Source organism: Amia ocellicauda, chromosome 6 (genome assembly GCF_036373705.1).
Source record: "Amia ocellicauda isolate fAmiCal2 chromosome 6, fAmiCal2.hap1, whole genome shotgun sequence".
Lineage (NCBI taxonomy): Eukaryota > Metazoa > Chordata > Actinopteri > Amiiformes > Amiidae > Amia > Amia ocellicauda.
The window spans coordinates 46091941-46109251 of record NC_089855.1 but is presented as its reverse complement, the minus strand read 5'-3'; the positions used below and the strand labels follow the sequence as shown (position 1 = coordinate 46109251).

The following is a 17311-nucleotide window of genomic DNA, read 5'->3' as shown; positions in this document are numbered from 1 at the left end:
CTCCACCGCTCACAGCTGAACGATACTCTGAATCTTACACAGAGCGCTCAGCTTCTGACGCTGATGGCAAGACCGGGCCTGGCTCCGAGCCTGAGGAAAGCAATGAGGTAATTCAAACTTATTTAATTTCTATACTGTGAGATGTCAGAATGAAAGTGGTTTCTGTTCTTAATGTTTGTATTGTTTACGTATTTCATGTATTTTTGTACAGTTTTGTGTTGACGAGTCCTACATCAACATGAATGTGAATTTCAATGTGAAGAGCACGTGTCATGCTCTGTAATGCAAGGGAGCAATGAGGGGCTGTAGAGACACTCATAAGAGATTTAACACTTTGAACTACTCATGTGTTCTATTTTAATAGAATATGAAATGTAGTAGAAAGTTGTATCAGATCAGACCACTGGACAGAAACACCCCACCAAGTCCGAGTTTTCATGTTTCTACCCTTTTTTAGCCTTAATTCTACGTGGCATTGATTCAACAAGGTGCTGAAAGCATTCTTTAGAAATGTTGGCCCATATTGATAGGATAGCATCTTGCAGTTGATGGGGATTTGTGGGATGCACATCCAGGGCACGAAGCTCCCGATCCCGTTCTTATTTTTTAATTTACTAAAACAGTATCATAAAACAATATAACCTTAGAAGAATATATGTATTTAAAACTTTTCTTATTCTCTTTTTATTTACTAAAACAGTATCATAAAACAATATAACCTTAGAAGTATATACGTATTTAAAACTTTTATTTTTTAATTTACTTAAACAGTTTCATAAAACATTATAACCTAATATATATGTGTGTATTTAAAACGTGTATTTTTTAATTTACTAAAACAGTATCATAAAACAACATAACCTTAAAAACAGTTTATGCTATTAAACATTACACCTCCACACCAGCAGGGTGAGGTACCCTCGGACCCTCACCACGATGGATGTCACCCTAGCAAAATGGCTACCATCTTACCAGATGAATTATGACCTTACAAATGGCTGACATCCGAGATGGCTACCATCTTACCAGATGACCTATGACCTTACAAATGGTTGCCATCTACTACTCATGTGTTCTATTTTAATAGAATATGAAATGTAGTAGAAAGTTGTATCAGATCAGACCACTGGACAGAAACACCCCACCAAGTCCGAGTTTTCATGTTTCTGCCCTTTTGTTATGTTTTTGCATTATTATTACTATTATTATACACTCACCTAAAGGATTATTAGGAACACCATACTAATACTGTGTTTGACCCCCTTTCGCCTTCAGAACTGCCTTAATTCTACGTGGCATTGATTCAACAAGGTGCTGAAAGCATTCTTTAGAAATGTTGGCCCATATTGATAGGATAGCATCTTGCAGTTGATGGGGATTTGTGGGATGCACATCCAGGGCACGAAGCTCCCGTTCCACCACATCCCAAAGATGCTCTATTGGGTTGAGATCTGGTGACTGTGGGGGCCAGTTTAGTACAGTGAACTCATTGTCATGTTCAAGAAACCAATTTGAAATGATTCGACCTTTGTGACATGGTGCATTATCCTGCTGGAAGTAGCCATCAGAGGATGGGTACATGGTGGTCATAAAGGGATGGACATGGTCAGAAACAATGCTCAGGTAGGCTGTGGCATTTAAACGATGCCCAATTGGCACTAAGGGGCCTAAAGTGTGCCAAGAAAACATCCCCCACACCATTACACCACCACCACCAGCCTGCACAGTGGTAACAAGGCATGATGGATCCATGTCCTCATTCTGTTTATGCCAAATTCTGACTCTACCATCTGAATGTCTCAACAGAAATCGAGACTCATCAGACCTGGCAACATTTTTCCAGTCTTCAACTGTCCAATTTTGGTGAGCTTGTGCAAATTGTAGCCTCTTTTTCCTATTTGTAGTGGAGATGAGTGGTACCCGGTGGGGTCTTCTGCTGTTGTAGCCCATCCGCCTCAAGGTTGTACGTGTTGTGGCTTCACAGATGCTTTGCTGCATACCTCGGTTGTAACGAGTGGTTATTTCAGTCAAAGTTGCTCTTCTATCAGCTTGAATCAGTCGGCCCATTCTCCTCTGACCTCTAGCATCAACAAGGCATTTTCGCCCACAGGACTGCCGCATACTGGATGTTTTTCCCTTTTCACACCATTCTTTGTAAACCCTAGAAATGGTTGTGCGTGAAAATCCCAGTAACTGAGCAGATTGTGAAATACTCAGACCGGCACGTCTGGCACCAACAACCATGCCACGCTCAAAATTGCTTAAATCACCTTTCTTTCCCATTCAGACATTCAGTTTGGAGTTCAGGAGATTGTCTTGACCAGGACCACACCCCTAAATGCATTGAAGCAACTGCCATGTGATTGGTTGGTTAGATAATTGCATTAATGAGAAATTGAACAGGTGTTCCTAATAATCCTTTAGGTGAGTGTATAGTATTTGTTATTTATATATATGAATTTGTAATTAAAAATATGATAAAATGATGTCAAATTAAATCAAAAGTATAAACCACATTAATGTACATAGTAATACAACATGATACATATGATACAAAAAACATGTCTTAGTATTTTAGGGGTTGGAGGCTAATTGGACAATGTCAAAATGGGGTAAGGTTTTGAAGCCCTAGCCTACAGAGTCATTTTAAACCCCAGCGCACAGCATTGTCTAAGCCCTGTTACCTGCTGTCAATGCAGTTGTTGGCTCTGTATTTGACAAGTGTCTAAAAGTTGCATGAATAGATTAATAATACCCCTGTAGTACTGGTAAACCTTCATCATAATTTTTGTAAGTGTTGGAATATGTTGAGGGTGAGCCTATTTGTTTCTGTGTCTGTGAAATAAGCCATTTTACAAAACAAAGAGTTTTTAGTGATTTTTCAGGGTTTTTAGAATGCAGTTTTGGGTCGTATAAATATGACGTTGTGCTTATTTCAGTCTGCTGTGTCTGTTTCCTGAAGACTGATTGCATTTTCACTATGTAGATTACTCCTAGAAGTTATATAAATAATTTTACAAAACTTAAAATTTGCAGTAAATACCATTTGTGCTTATATCCTTGCAATGTGGTCCCTATTTCTGTGTTTTGTATGTGTTTCATGGTTGCAGTTGTCACCATGTATTTGTAGGTTTGAAAAATAAGGTATTTCCAAAGGAATAGAAACTTAAGTGTTTCTCACTTTATTTACAATTGATACCTGATATACTTTGTTGCCAGAACCTGGTATAACTTTGAAAAAGGAGCCAACAGTGAAAGACTTAATAGAATATATATGGAATATGCTGGAAATGTTATGGAATGACATTACTCCGTACAGGTCAGTGTTTCTTTCTGTCCAATGTTGGTGTTGTGAACCAGAAATTAATTACAAGTATCTGTACAACATTTTTTTGGAGTATCTTTTTCTACTTCTGACTATGTTCCATGTTGTAAAATGCTTGTTTGTAACAATAAAAGTCACCATTGTGTGTGTGTGTTTGTGTATTTTATTAATTCTATACATTTGAGCACAAACAAATGATATTATATATACATATATTATATATTATTTTATACATATGAGTACTCACAAATAGTGCTTCACTGTGTCTCTCTAAGAAAAGTGGTGTACATGTCTTTAGTGTCTATTGATAAATAAATCATTATATATATATATATATATATATATATATATATATATATATATATATATATATATATATGTGTGTGTGTATGTGTAATGAAATTAAATGCAATATATTCTTAAATATGATACATGTTAAGGTTACGTTTGAGCATTCACTAATGTAACAAATATAATAAGTACAGGGCTGGTCAAAATGTACAGATATAATTCTATACATTTCACTGTTGTTCTCTAAGAAAAGTGGTGTATTTTTCTTTAGTGTCTATTGATAAATATAAACTAAAGAGATATAGGCATGTGTGTTTATCTGTGTTTGCTTAAATATGTATGTAATGACATGCAATATATGTAAGTCTATACATTTCTTAATTGATTTTTTCTTACCTTTTTATTTTGCCAACACAGTATCATCCTAAGCCTTAATCATAAAACATATAAACTAAAAACACATGGACATATGTCCATGTGGGTTCAAATCCAACTCTGGGTAAATATTCATTTTTCTTTTTTAATTTACAAAAACAGTATCATAAAACAATATAACCTTAAATATATATAAAATGTTTATTTTTATTTTTTAATTTACTAAAACAGTATAATCAAACATTATAATCTAAAATAAAATATATACAAAATATTTTCTTATTCTCTTTTTATTTACTGAAACAGTATCATAAAACAATATAACCTTAGAAGTATATACGTATTTAAAACTTTTATTTTTTAATTTACTAAAACAGTTTCATAAATCAATATACCCTAATATATATGTATTTAAAACTTGTCTTATTTTTTAATTTACTAAAACAGTTTCATAAAACAATATACCCTAATATATATGTATTTAAAACTTTTCTTATTTTTTAATTTACTAAAACAGTATCATAAAACAATATAACCTTAGAAGAATATATGTATTTAAAACTTTTATTTTTTAATTTACTTAAACAGTTTCATAAAACATTATAACCTAATATATATGTGTGTATTTAAAACGTGTATTTTTTAATTTACTAAAACAGTATCATAAAACAACATAACCTTAAAAACAGTTTATGCTATTAAACATTACACCTCCACACCAGCAGGGTGAGGTACCCTCGGACCCTCACCACGATGGATGTCACCCTAGCAAAATGGCTACCATCTTACCAGATGAATTATGACCTTACAAATGGCTGACATCCGAGATGGCTACCATCTTACCAGATGACCTATGACCTTACAAATGGTTGCCATCCAAGATGGCTACCATCTTACCAGATGACCAATGACCTTACAAATGGCTGACATCCAAGATGGCTGCCATCTTACCAGATGACCTATGACCTTACAAATGGCTGCCATCCAAGATGGCCGATATCATCCAAGATGGCTGACAAGGGAGGGTCAAAGGGTAACCCTGGGGGTGATGGGAAGGAGAGAGAAGTTCCGGTTCAAAGGTGGGGGTAACCGGAAGGTGAGGTGGGCCTTCCGATCTATGGTACGTAGGAGGGCGGGACTTCTGGCTGTCAAAATAGTGAGTGATGCTGCCATCTAGACTACTTGCTTCAATATATATTTAATGACATGCAATATATGTAAGTCTAAACATTTCTTAATTGATTTTTTATTACCTTTTTATTTTCCCAACACAGTATCATCCTAAGCCTAATCATAAAACATAAAATAAAATATCTCCATGTGGGTTCAAATCCCACTCTGGGTAAATATTCATTTTTCTTTTTTAATTTACTAAAACAGTATCTAAAACAATATAAGCTTATATATATATAAAAGGTTTATTTTTCTTATTTTTTAATATACTAAAACACTATCATAAAACAATATAACCTTATATATATATAAAACTTTAATTTTTCTTATTTTTTTAATTTAGTGAAACAGTATCATGAAACAATATAAAATAAAATTATATATATATATATATATATATATATATATATATATATATATATATATATATATATATATATGGTTTTAGTAAATAAAAAGAGAATAAGAACATACAAGTTTTAAATATATATATATATATATATATATATATATATTTAAAACTTGTATGTTCTTATTCTCTTTTTATTTACTAAAACCATTTACTGGCTACCATCTTACCAGATGACCTATGACCTTACAAATGGCCGATATCATCCAAGATGGCTGACAAGGGAGGGTCAAATGGTAACCCTGGGGGGTGCTGGGAAGGAGAGAGAAGTTCTGGTTCAAAGGTACGTAAGGAGGGCGGGACTTCCAGCTGTCAAAATAAGTGATACCGCCATCTAGACTACTGATACTTCTTCTGGGTGGCTTATCCCTCATTTATCAGCTGTGGATTTATTTCTTCGACTGCTGGCGTCTTGGGCTGTATGTCCTGGAAGAGTGCAAAACAAACTCACTGAGAGACTCCATTGAGGCACCAGTAGCCAGTTTGCATTAAGTAGTGTGTCCTTCAGTAGTGAATAATGGGGATTGATCAATTAGGATTAATAGTACAGTCTCCACCCACAATCTCTGCCCCCTGCCTCCCCAGTCTCATTGGAAGTCATTGGTTCAATCCACCGTGGGGGGCAGAGTTGTTCAGGTTATGCTTGTTGCAATTGTGGATAACTTTGTGTTTTATAAAGATGCCAAAGCAGATGCTGTGTAACACAGTGGTATTTGAGTGTAAACAGTTCTCACATCACTCTGCAGACCCATCATTCCTTTGTCTTTGGATTTTGGACTGGACATCTCAGGTGCCTCTCCTGGAAAAAAGATGCAGAGAAAGGAGGCAGATTTTCTCACTTCCTCTCTCCCTCCACCACCCCTCTTTCTCTCAGTGGTATCAGCCTCACTCGCTCTGTCACCTCTCTCTCCCCCATTATCACTTTATCTCACCTTGATCACTTTTTCTAATGATTTTCCCAGATGCTTGATACTGGTTTTCCACTTTCTATTGCTTCCTTTTCCTCCAAACATCTCAAATTCAGAGGGGCTGAACCACTGTCCCTCTGAGAAGATGCTCATCTGTCTTGTTCCTGAGGGACAGACAGACAGACAGACACACATGTTACTGCCTGTCAATCACAGACAGGTGGCAAAATTACTTCTTGGCAGATTTTCTATGTATGACAGGAGTTTTTATTTGTCATGCCATTCCCTCCTTTTCTGCCTGTGCCTATGGAATATTATATTACCTGCATGTTGCCTTATTCAGCGCACGTTATAAGCTGGGCACTTCAGTGTGTGCTTGGAAGTCAGAGAGCAGAAATTCAGAGCATGAAGCTGCTGGAGGAATTTCTGTATCCTGCACGTGCCCTCAGTTAAATGCACCATATTCATTTGTATTGGAGAATAATCTCCCCTCCCCAGGAGAGACACTTATATAAAGACATTACAAACGACATCCTGCTGTATTGATGTGACACGATAGGTGAAATGATAGGTTGTGAATGCAACCCCGGTTAACTGAAAACGGCTGCACTGCCCAAGGGGGAGGTGTTTTTGCGCACTTCCGTAGGAACCCGATCGAAAACATCACTCTATCAAAGCTGCCATTGGCCCCTGCTCACGTCACTCAGAACAGGTCCCTTCCCACTTCCTGTTGTATAAAACGTGGCATCAGCGCAGGCATTTGTCCTCTTTTGCTGGGAGTTAGGACTCCCGCACGACCTTGTAACCCTTGGGCAGTGCTTCCTTTTTCAGATAACCGGGGTTGCATTCACAACCTTTCATTATCTTTCAAGTCGGAAGCACTACCAAGGGGGAGAGGTTACTGTATAACAAAACCGTCGCAAGTGAAGAGGCAGCGAACTGATAAGGAAGCCTGCCCCGAGGTGCACCACTAGGGGGCCTCGGCAACACAACTCCAGACAGGAGCCACAGAGCCCCCTTTGTCCAGGACAGTCACGCTGCAGCTGCAGCCGCACAGATGTCTGCCAAGGGGGTGCCTTGATAAAGGGCCATGCCTCAAGTCGAGTGGGCCACCAGGTATTCAGGCACTGGGGTCCTGGTGGATTCATAGGCCATGGTAATAGTGTCCACACTCCAAAGCGAGAGGCACTGCTTTGAAAGCGCCTGGCCCTGTGTACGCACTCCATAGGACACAAACAGTTGGTCCGAGCGCCTAATGTCCTTAGTGCGTTCCAAATAGCACCTGAGGGCCCGCACAGGGCAGAGCAGGTGAAGCCGACTCTCTTGCTCCGAAGAGAAGGGAGGAGGATGAAAAGCCATCAACTCAATAGGCCTGTTGACATGGAATGGAGACAGCACTTTCGGGAGGAACGCAGTGTTAGGCTGTAGCGTGACCCTGGAGCCATCTCCCGCAAAATGGACCCATGATGGGTGTATGGACAGGGCGTGTAACTCACACGTTTTGCAGAGGTGATTGCCAGGAAAAAACGTCTTAAGTGACACCACCTTCAGCTCAGCTGAGTTCAGTGGCTTGGGAAAGTGTGTCCAGCTCTACATCAAGGCACCATGCGGGCAGCGATGGAGCGAGAGGAGACTGTAGCCGTCGAGCTCCCTTCAGAAACTGCGCAGCCAGGAAATGAGACCCAGGGGGCTCGCCATCAATCTGGACATGACATGCAGAGATGACTGGTCCCCCAGATCCACTTTGAGCATGGACAGGGACTTACCCTGGTCCAACAGCTCTTGTAAAAATTGTAATATGACCCCAGTGGGACAATTAATTTGGTCTTGACCGCCGTCTTGGCACCAGGTGCTAAACATGCACCAGCACTAGGAATACTGCGACCTCATAGAGGGAGCTCTTGCCGACTGAATTGTGGCTACTACTGCGTCTGACAGACCCCAGTTCGTGAGCGGAGACCTCCTTGCCTGTTGATATAAGCAACCACTGCTGTGTTGTCCGTCCGAACCAGCATGTCTGTCCCAGATTACCTGTCTGCTGCCCTTGTCCATAGACGCGGCTGTAGCGGCGCATACCCCGGGCACGTCAGGCAGGGGGGGCACAGCTGCCACTGGGGGAGCAGGTGCCGTGGCAGGTGCGGTCGCGGCAGTGGGCACAGCAGCAGATGCAAGCGGAGAAGCAGCTGTCTCCAAAGCTGCATGTCTGGAGGAGGAGACGGAAGGGCTCGGGGAGAGGCGGAGGTCCAGAGCCTCCGAACCCCTACCGTTTCTTGCCGGAGTGGGAGATTGCGGGGCGCGGCGACAATTGATGTGGGACCCGGTGGGAAGTCGCGGCCAATTTGTGCCCACTGTCAGTGCCCAGACAGATGGGGCAGAGGACCTCCCCACTCCAGGTGGGCAAGGTGCAAGCGGCGCAATGGCGGGGGCGAGAGGAGCTCATTGCCAAGTGCACATGTGAGTGAACAGGGAAACGTGCAGCGGGGGAGCTGGTCAGTGTTTGCACCAGGGGGCACACAATAACTAAAACACCGCCGCGAGAATTGGAGTGCATCTCCTCCCGGCACCGTTTATGTACATGGGGGCACTGTAACACCACCCAGATGCAACCTTGTTGTTGCCGGACAGAACACTGTGTATTCCAAACACCAGGTGTAGGATATAAGCACCGCATAGCCGTAGGCTTAACCACACCGTGTGTGCCGGGGTTTCCGGGGACACCAGTGTCATAAGTTAAGAGAATGTCTGTACCAGTTATTCCAAAGAATTGCAAAGGCCCCTTTAAGGTTATTAGGGGCAACAGAACCTCGTTTTCAGGTGCTGGTTGTTCTGTGTGTGGTTATGCCAGAATTGAGTTCAAGAGTTCAGAGTCTGTTTAATTAATCCTGTATCATCATTGAAATACAAAATATTACAACAGGGTGATGCGGGGTCCAGGGTCTGGGGGGCCGAGGGTAGTAGGCCACCAGCCGAAGTGGGGCATAGAACCGAGGCCGTACCTGTGGACGGTGGAGCGCAGCAGAGCTCGATCCCAGCAAGCTGAGAGAGCGAGATCTCCTACAGTTACAGCTGCAGGCTGTAGAGCGGGTGCAAGCTGGTGGAGGAGCACCTCTTGCGGGGGTGAAATCTCTTACGACAGACCAAGGCTTAGGCCGGGTGGCCGGGCCTCAGATTTTACTGCCACTGCTAGCGCTCCTGCTGTGGAGGAAAAAGCCCTGTGGACAATAAACCAACACAGCAAGCAATCGGATAATATATGGCACTATATTAACACGATTATTATTTTTAAGTGCTCTATTTGTGAACCAAAACTGAAACCGAGTGCACAGCCAGAGCTCTGGTACACCGACGGACAGGATCAAAATGAGGTATAAATATAACTAATAAGACACACAATAGAGACAGAGATGGTGGTGAACAACACTATTAGTGAAGCCAGCCAGCCGAAATATGCAGTTTTTAAGGTCTAATGCAACACACAGAAACAGAAACCTCCCGTTCTCGGGTCCAGCGAAATGGCAAAAGAGGACAAACCTGCGCAGACGTCACGTTTTATAGAACAGGAAGGGGAAGGAACCTTTTCTGAATGACGTCTGCCAATGGCAGCTTTGATAGAGTGACGTTTTCGATTGGGTTCCTACAGAAGTGCGCAGAAACCCCTCCCCTTTGGGCAGTGCTTCTGACAACAGATAACAGTGGTTTTCAGACCTGGTTCTGGAGTGGTCACTGCAGTGTGTGGGGGAAAAATATATATATTCTAGTCTTTCTTTCTATTTTGTGTGCCATGACTCTGGAGTTCACGTTTTAACTTTTATGGCCTACATTCTTGTCTTAACTTTTCTATCACTCCCTTCTATTATCAGCAACTCATGTTTTTGCAACGTATTATCTGCAAATTACCTTCCAATGCAATTGGCAATGTAGAGGTTAATGATTATTATTCATGAGTAATGATTATAATATTGATGAGATGGGAAGGCTTAGTTTAGAATGCCAATGAAATCACTGCTACTTATTAGAAATTACCATTCAGACACAGTTTATGAAATGTTAGCCCCATGAGGGCATGTCTAAGTGGCAAACAGAAGTACACTTAGCTACACTTTGAGTATACTTAAGTATAAGCACTTTAACTGAACATACATATAGTGAACTTCACTCTATTTCCTTTTCATTGGGGATGTTCCAACTGAGCTCTAAATGACGTATTTGGAGACTTAATTAGATGCTTAATTGGAAGTCAGCTGCAACACAACACACAAGGGTATCCCCTGCACCAGGGCGAGATGCACTGCCCTGGATCTCAGTTGCACTGTTTCATGGAAAGAATGATGTGATTCTCCCTAATAAATATTTCCACAGCATTAAACAAGTTGTGTCTCAGTTCTTCTTAAAAAGAAAACTCAAAATAACACACCCAGATATGACCATCCCAGATATAACAGGTACACCCCTCCTCACCTTTAGCAAAGATATCTGGGTGCAGCATGCCCTCCTTCTCCCCACAGGTGACAGGTATAGGTGAGGCCAGCTCTGCACTGTCCTCCTCCTCACTGCTGACTACAAAGACAGCAGCGACTTGACTGTGACTTACAGTTGACGTCTGTCACTCAATCAGCCCCATCAGTCTGTTACTCCCAGAACAACACCGATGCTAATGTGTACCTTGTATCACGCTGGCCTGTGGTGGCTCATGGGGTGTCTTCCTCGGCTGCAGTAACATTGATAGTCTAGAGGGGCCTGGGTCCTCTTCCTCCTCACTGATCTCCACCCTCTGCAGTGTCCCTGATGAAGCTGCACAGTTCAACAAAGGGACAGGGCATCAATACAGCACTGTAGCTCTGGGGCTCGAGTCCACCAGGACTCCACACACTGCAGCCTCTCGTATATAAGACACACTGCAGCCTCTCACATATAAGACACTGCAGCCTCTCGTATATAAGACACTGCAGCCTCTCGTATATAAGACACACTGCAGCCTCTCGCATATAAGACACACTACAGCCTCTCATATATAAGACACACTGCAGCCTTTCATATATAACACACACTGCAGCCTCTCATATATAAGACACTGCAGCCTCTCGTATATAAGACACACTGCAGCCTCTCGCATATAAGACACACTGCAGCCTCTCGCATATAAGACACTGCAGCCTCTCATATATAAGACACTGCAGCCTCTCATATATAAGACACTACAGCCTCTCGTATATAAGACACACTGCAGCCTCTCGCATATAAGACACACTGCAGCCTCTCGCATATAAGACACACTGCAGCCTCTCGCATATAAGACACTGCAGCCTCTCACATATAAGACACTACAGCCTCTCGTATATAAGACACACTGCAGCCTCTCGTCTATAAGACACACTGCAGCCTCTCGCATATAAGACACACTGCAGCCTCTCGTATATAAGACACACCACAGCCTCTCATATATAAGACACACTGCAGCCTCTCATCTATAAGACACTGCAGCAGAGAGAGAGAGCTGCTACTCAGGATTATGGACCTGGGCTGTCTGGGCGAGTCTCAAATTCTTCATCATAGCCTGTTGTATAGTCCTGCTCTGGAGTGCTGGGGAACATCCTCGGCTGAAGTGAGCTTGATGACGTTGATGGCTGCTCCTCCCTTCTCTGCTCGTCTCTTGCTTTCAACCTCTCCAGCATCTCAGGTGAAGGCAAGTATCCTGTACAGTACAGTGGAGGGAGAGGCAATGAAAAGAGCGCTGCAGGGATGACTGTAGGTCAATAGGTCACCTATCAGTCAGGAGACTGTGTCCATCCCAGCACTGTGCACCCCAGACTCTTTTATAGAAGTCAACGTGAAGAGACAGATGATTCTTTTCAGTTTTAGTTTTTTTTCCAAAATTTGCATTTTGGAATGCAAATGCAATAATGTTCTATTTCCACCTGTGGAGAGCCTGGTGATTGAACATGATCTAACACATAGCACTTGAAAGCTTGTGACAAATTATATTCATTTATATACAGTCTACACATTGAATGGCTCTCAAACTGGCTTCTGTCCCTGGCCCAGAGTTACTTACGCAGTAGCTCTTGTTGTAGGCGCTGCAGAGTGGGATTCTGCTTTAGGATCGAGTCCTGGAAGGCGCGGCTCCAGAAGCCTTTGATCAAGTGTGGTTTCTGTTCCTCCAGCCTGTCCAGCACATTGTACATTTCAGTCTCTCGCTCGGGCCCCTCTGCCGTTCCACTCACCTTCTGTACAGGAAGAGCAGCACAGCACAACAGTGTGACATCGGTGTTAATTGCAGTGAACTAATATCGAGGACAAAGCCTTACAGCGGCACTGTGTGCAGAGCTGGCATAAATACCAACAGTACAGGAGCCGTTACAGTGAGGTACAATGATTCTAACGTGTGTCCCTTCTCTGACACAGTCCCCTGAGTGCGGCAGTGTGGCTCACCTTGTACTCCTCCCGTGTAATGATGCCATCAGTCTTGAGGCAGCGCAGCAGCCTAATGGGCTCTTCGGTATTGGAGAGCACCACTATTTCTTTCTTAAAGAAGTCATGGAGCTGTTCCTCAGTGAAAAATCCCAAGTCCCAACCTGTGCAGCAGTACAGGATGACACAACAATGCAACTAGCCTCAGTGGTCCCTAGGGGGCAGTGACAGAGTAGTGCAATTTTCTGGATATGCCCCCTGGTGGGTCAAAGGGGGAAAAAGGAATTTATCAAGGTGACAAATGTGAAGCCCTGAGCCTACTGCCTGTATGGCTGGACACCCCATAACACCCCCACCCTGTGCATAGTTACCAGATTAAGTTCACTCAGGGACAGCAGGGGGCAGAAGGAGCCAACAGGGGGCCGGGACAGGGACAGGGGCCACACTGTCCAACCAAACACTATTTTACATCCCTGAACTGTTGACTGAACTCTTTCATTTTGCTGACTGCAAAATGAAGTGCGTCTTAAAAAGTGTGTTGCCAACAAAAATGTTGGAGTGTTTTGTGAAATATCCCAGCTTGTAATAATGATATTATTATTTGATTTGATGCAAATTCTGAGTTCAGTTAAGGTGTCCATGAAGTACCAGAGAGCTCAGTTGGAACACAGACAAGCAAGGAGAGCGGAGCCCCTGCAGGCCCATGGCTGAGGCAGTTGTGGGAGGGTGTGTGTGTTTGAGCCTATGAATTAACAACATGAACCCACCCATTCCTCACTCACTGAAATCAAGGGACACACACTCCAGAACACTAGGGCCATTCCTCGTACCTGGTTTAACAAATTCAGGCTAATCAGACATTCAGTTACCCCTAAATTTAAGTCAGGCTGTCTCCATTCCTGGAAGCTGAATAGAGGCTAATCTTGTCTCGTTAATCTGATTCCGATTTAAAGGGGAACTCCACCTAAAATCTGGGTATTCTATAAGTAGAAACATATTACATGGAGTGAGTTTTCCATGTCCAGCTCATTTTATGTACCAGAAATCAGAGATAGGAGATATATCCCATGACGTCTGGAGCTGCTTTTCTGGGAGTCAATCACGAAAATAATGTAAAAAAGAACATTTTATGCACATTCAATGGCATAAATCACCCTATTTTTTTCAAAAGATCCATCGGTTTGTAGTCATAAAAAGTTTATTTCAACACCCAATTACTTAATTGTACTAACAATGCAATATAAGACTGAATTATGTAATTAAGAGCTCGGTTGGAACAAAAACCAGCAGGACAGTGGGTCCTCCAGGACTGGTTTGGGAACCCCTGGGGTCGAAGCACAAGCTTTTACATGCAGATCTGACTAACTTTGAGTTATCCTGCGCTGGAGCAGTTGATTAAAGATGTGTTGCTATGGTAACTTACTCATCTGGACTTTAAGCTTGCTTCGAGGATCGGAAAAGGCCACACCTCTGTGATAAAACTGAAAAGGAGCTGTTTGCTAGTTACTGCCCCTTTGAAATCTGAGTTGGAGTTCCAAGATGGCTGACTCAAATTAAGGTTAAAATCAGTTTATTGCAGTTTACCCTAAACAATGTGATTCTATAAAAAGAGGGAAACTCTCACAGTTTTTAGAAATAAAAACACCTAAAGATTATAAACACAAACAATAACTCAATTTCACACCAATTATACAAACTGTAAACAAGAAATGTTCACCAATAAATGTATAAAACCCAGTCCAATCAGTGTTACAATACTTGGCCCTTATCAGGTATACTTATCAGGTATATAATGTATATATAATGTATATAATGTTTATACATATATATATATATATATATATATATATATATATATATATATATATGTGTGTGTGTGTGTATGTATAATGTATATAAACAGCTGCTAAAATACATTAAAATTGAATATACATACAAAAGCTAAAAACACAATTAAAATGAGGAACAGAGACACTTCAAAGTCAAGAGTTTCAGTCTGTGATCCCTCCTCTCTGTCGCTCATTGTTTTTATTTGTTCTCCTGGATAAGCAGTGCTGCTTGAATACGCACAAGTTTCTATAGTTTGATTCAGCAGTTCCAAATAAATGTGCACTTAATGCGTCCAATCACAACGAACAGCGTTCCTCATTCACATGCACAAGAGTAATCACATCACACAAAAGGTTTCATTACACTTCTGTCAAGTTATCCTGAAAGTTATCTGGCTAACTGAGCCAGCTATAGCCTATGAGAAATGGGGCCCAGGTTTCTGTTCCAACCCAGCTCTCAATTAAACAACTGAATTGGTCTAATTAAACAATGAACTGAATGAATTTGACACTTTCTCACCAGACTGGTGAATTTCTTACTGCCTTCCTTGCTCTTTCTCCCTCCTCCTCTCTGTCTCAGGATGGTTTGCTGCCACAATGTAATTTGGGGTAATTATTATTGATTTATTATTATTATTATTATTATTATTATTATTATTATTAGTATTATTATTATTATTATTATTATTATTATTATTATTATTATTATACACAGAATAAACTACTTAATAAATAACAAAAATAATATATTACTACTACTACCCATCTGTCAACAATGTGGTTTTGATTATAAAATGACTGCCATATATAAGTTTCACCAGAGTCAGAGGCATGGTCACCTTAGGGCCAAAAACGAAAGTGAAACCAATAAGAACAGACTGAACTTTGTTAGTGCAGTTAGTGCGTATGATGTCCGGTAACAGGAGTGCACTGTGTTGCCCCAGTCTCTGTCACCCTGAGGGCATTAGGACACGGGCTTCCCTGGTGTGGTCTTCATATTCGTTCACCTGCTCCAGTGTATCGCCTCACATTAGCTGTGATCAGATATAGGATATAAGTGTTAGAAGGCTAAACCTTAATCACTCACCCTGGGCTGAGGTACCTCTGGTCTCTCTGTCCATCTTTCTGTTTCTCTCCTGGTCAGTGTCCACACCACAGTCTCACTACAGAATCCAGACGCACAAACTGAGACACACTGAGACACCAGAGACTGAGCGATGCACACTGACAAAGGCTGCAACACAGATTAAAACAAATCCTGGCAGACAACCAACTCTCAAAAACCGGCTGGGCCAGTTTGTCAAAAGGCAAATGTATTAATTTATTCGAAGTACTTTTTCAAAGCTGGGATTTCAATGCACTCTTTAAAAAATAAAGCACAAGTAGTAAAGATGGCAGCTCATGTTACTATTTTGACAGCCGGAAGTCCCGCCCTCCCTCCGTACCATAGACCAGAAGGCCCACCTCACCTTCCAGTTACACCACCTTTGAACCGGAACTCCTCTCTCCTTCCCAGCCTCCCCCTGGGTAACCACACCCACACAAATCAGCCATTTTGGATGTCAGCCATCTTGGATGATATCGGCCATTTGTAAGGTCATAGGTCATCTGGTAAGATGGTAGCCATTTTGTTAGGATGACATCCATCATGGTGATGGTCCAAGGGTACCTCACCCTGCTGGTGTGGAGGTGTAATGTTTAATAGCATTAATTGTGTTTTTAAGGTTATATTTTTTTATGATACTGTATTGGTAAATTAAAAAATAAGAAAAGTTTTAAATATATATATTTATACTGGGATTTTCACGCACAACCATTTCTAGGGTTTACAAAGAATGGTGTGAAAAGGGAAAAACATCCAGTATGCGGCAGTCCTGTGGGCGAAAATGCCTTGTTGATGCTAGAGGTCAGAGGAGAATGGGCCGACTGATTCAAGCTGATAGAAGAGCAACTTTGACTGAAATAACCACTCGTTACAACCGAGGTATGCAGCAAAGCATTTGTGAAGCCACAACACGTACAACCTTGAGGCGGATGGGCTACAACAGCAGAAGACCCCACCGGGTACCACTCATCTCCACTACAAATAGGAAAAAGATCCTACAATTTGCACAAGCTCACCAAAATTGGACAGTTGAAGACTGGAAAAATGTTGCCTGGTCTGATGAGTCTCGATTTCTGTTGAGACATTCAGATGGTAGAGTCAGAATTTGGCATAAACAGAATGAGAACATGGATCCATCATGCCTTGTTACCACTGTGCAGGCTGGTGGTGGTGGTGTAATGGTGTGGGGGATGTTTTGTTGGCACACTTTAGGCCCCTTAGTGCCAATTGGGCATCGTTTAAATGCCACGGCCTACCTGAGCATTGTTTCTGACCATGTCCATCCCTTTATGACCACCATGTACCCATCCTCTGATGGCTACTTCCAGCAGGATAATGCACCATGTGACAAAGGTCGAATCATTTCAAATTGGTTTCTTGAACATGACAATGAGTTCACTGTACTAAACTGAACTAAACTAAACTAAACTAAACTATCTATTAGGTTATAATAATTTATGATACTGTTTTAGTAAATAAAAAGAGAAT

At 41.7% G+C, this 17311-nt stretch overlaps 1 protein-coding gene across 1 annotated transcript; it reads right to left on the bottom strand.

Moving 5' to 3' along the window:
- Nucleotides 1-5704: 5704 nt before the first annotated feature.
- Nucleotides 5705-16144, bottom strand: LOC136751570 (sp110 nuclear body protein). The gene is made up of 9 exons (XM_066707284.1): nucleotides 15806-16144; nucleotides 12911-13053; nucleotides 12534-12705; nucleotides 11997-12173; nucleotides 11144-11272; nucleotides 10940-11038; nucleotides 6506-6645; nucleotides 6308-6372; nucleotides 5705-5999 (listed from the first exon to the last, which is right to left on the bottom strand). Exons 1-8 carry the CDS (start codon nucleotides 15837-15839, stop codon nucleotides 6325-6327), a joined length of 942 nt encoding a protein of 313 aa, XP_066563381.1. The 5' UTR covers nucleotides 15840-16144; the 3' UTR covers nucleotides 5705-5999; nucleotides 6308-6324.
- Between the last annotated feature and the right edge of the window lie 1167 nt (nucleotides 16145-17311).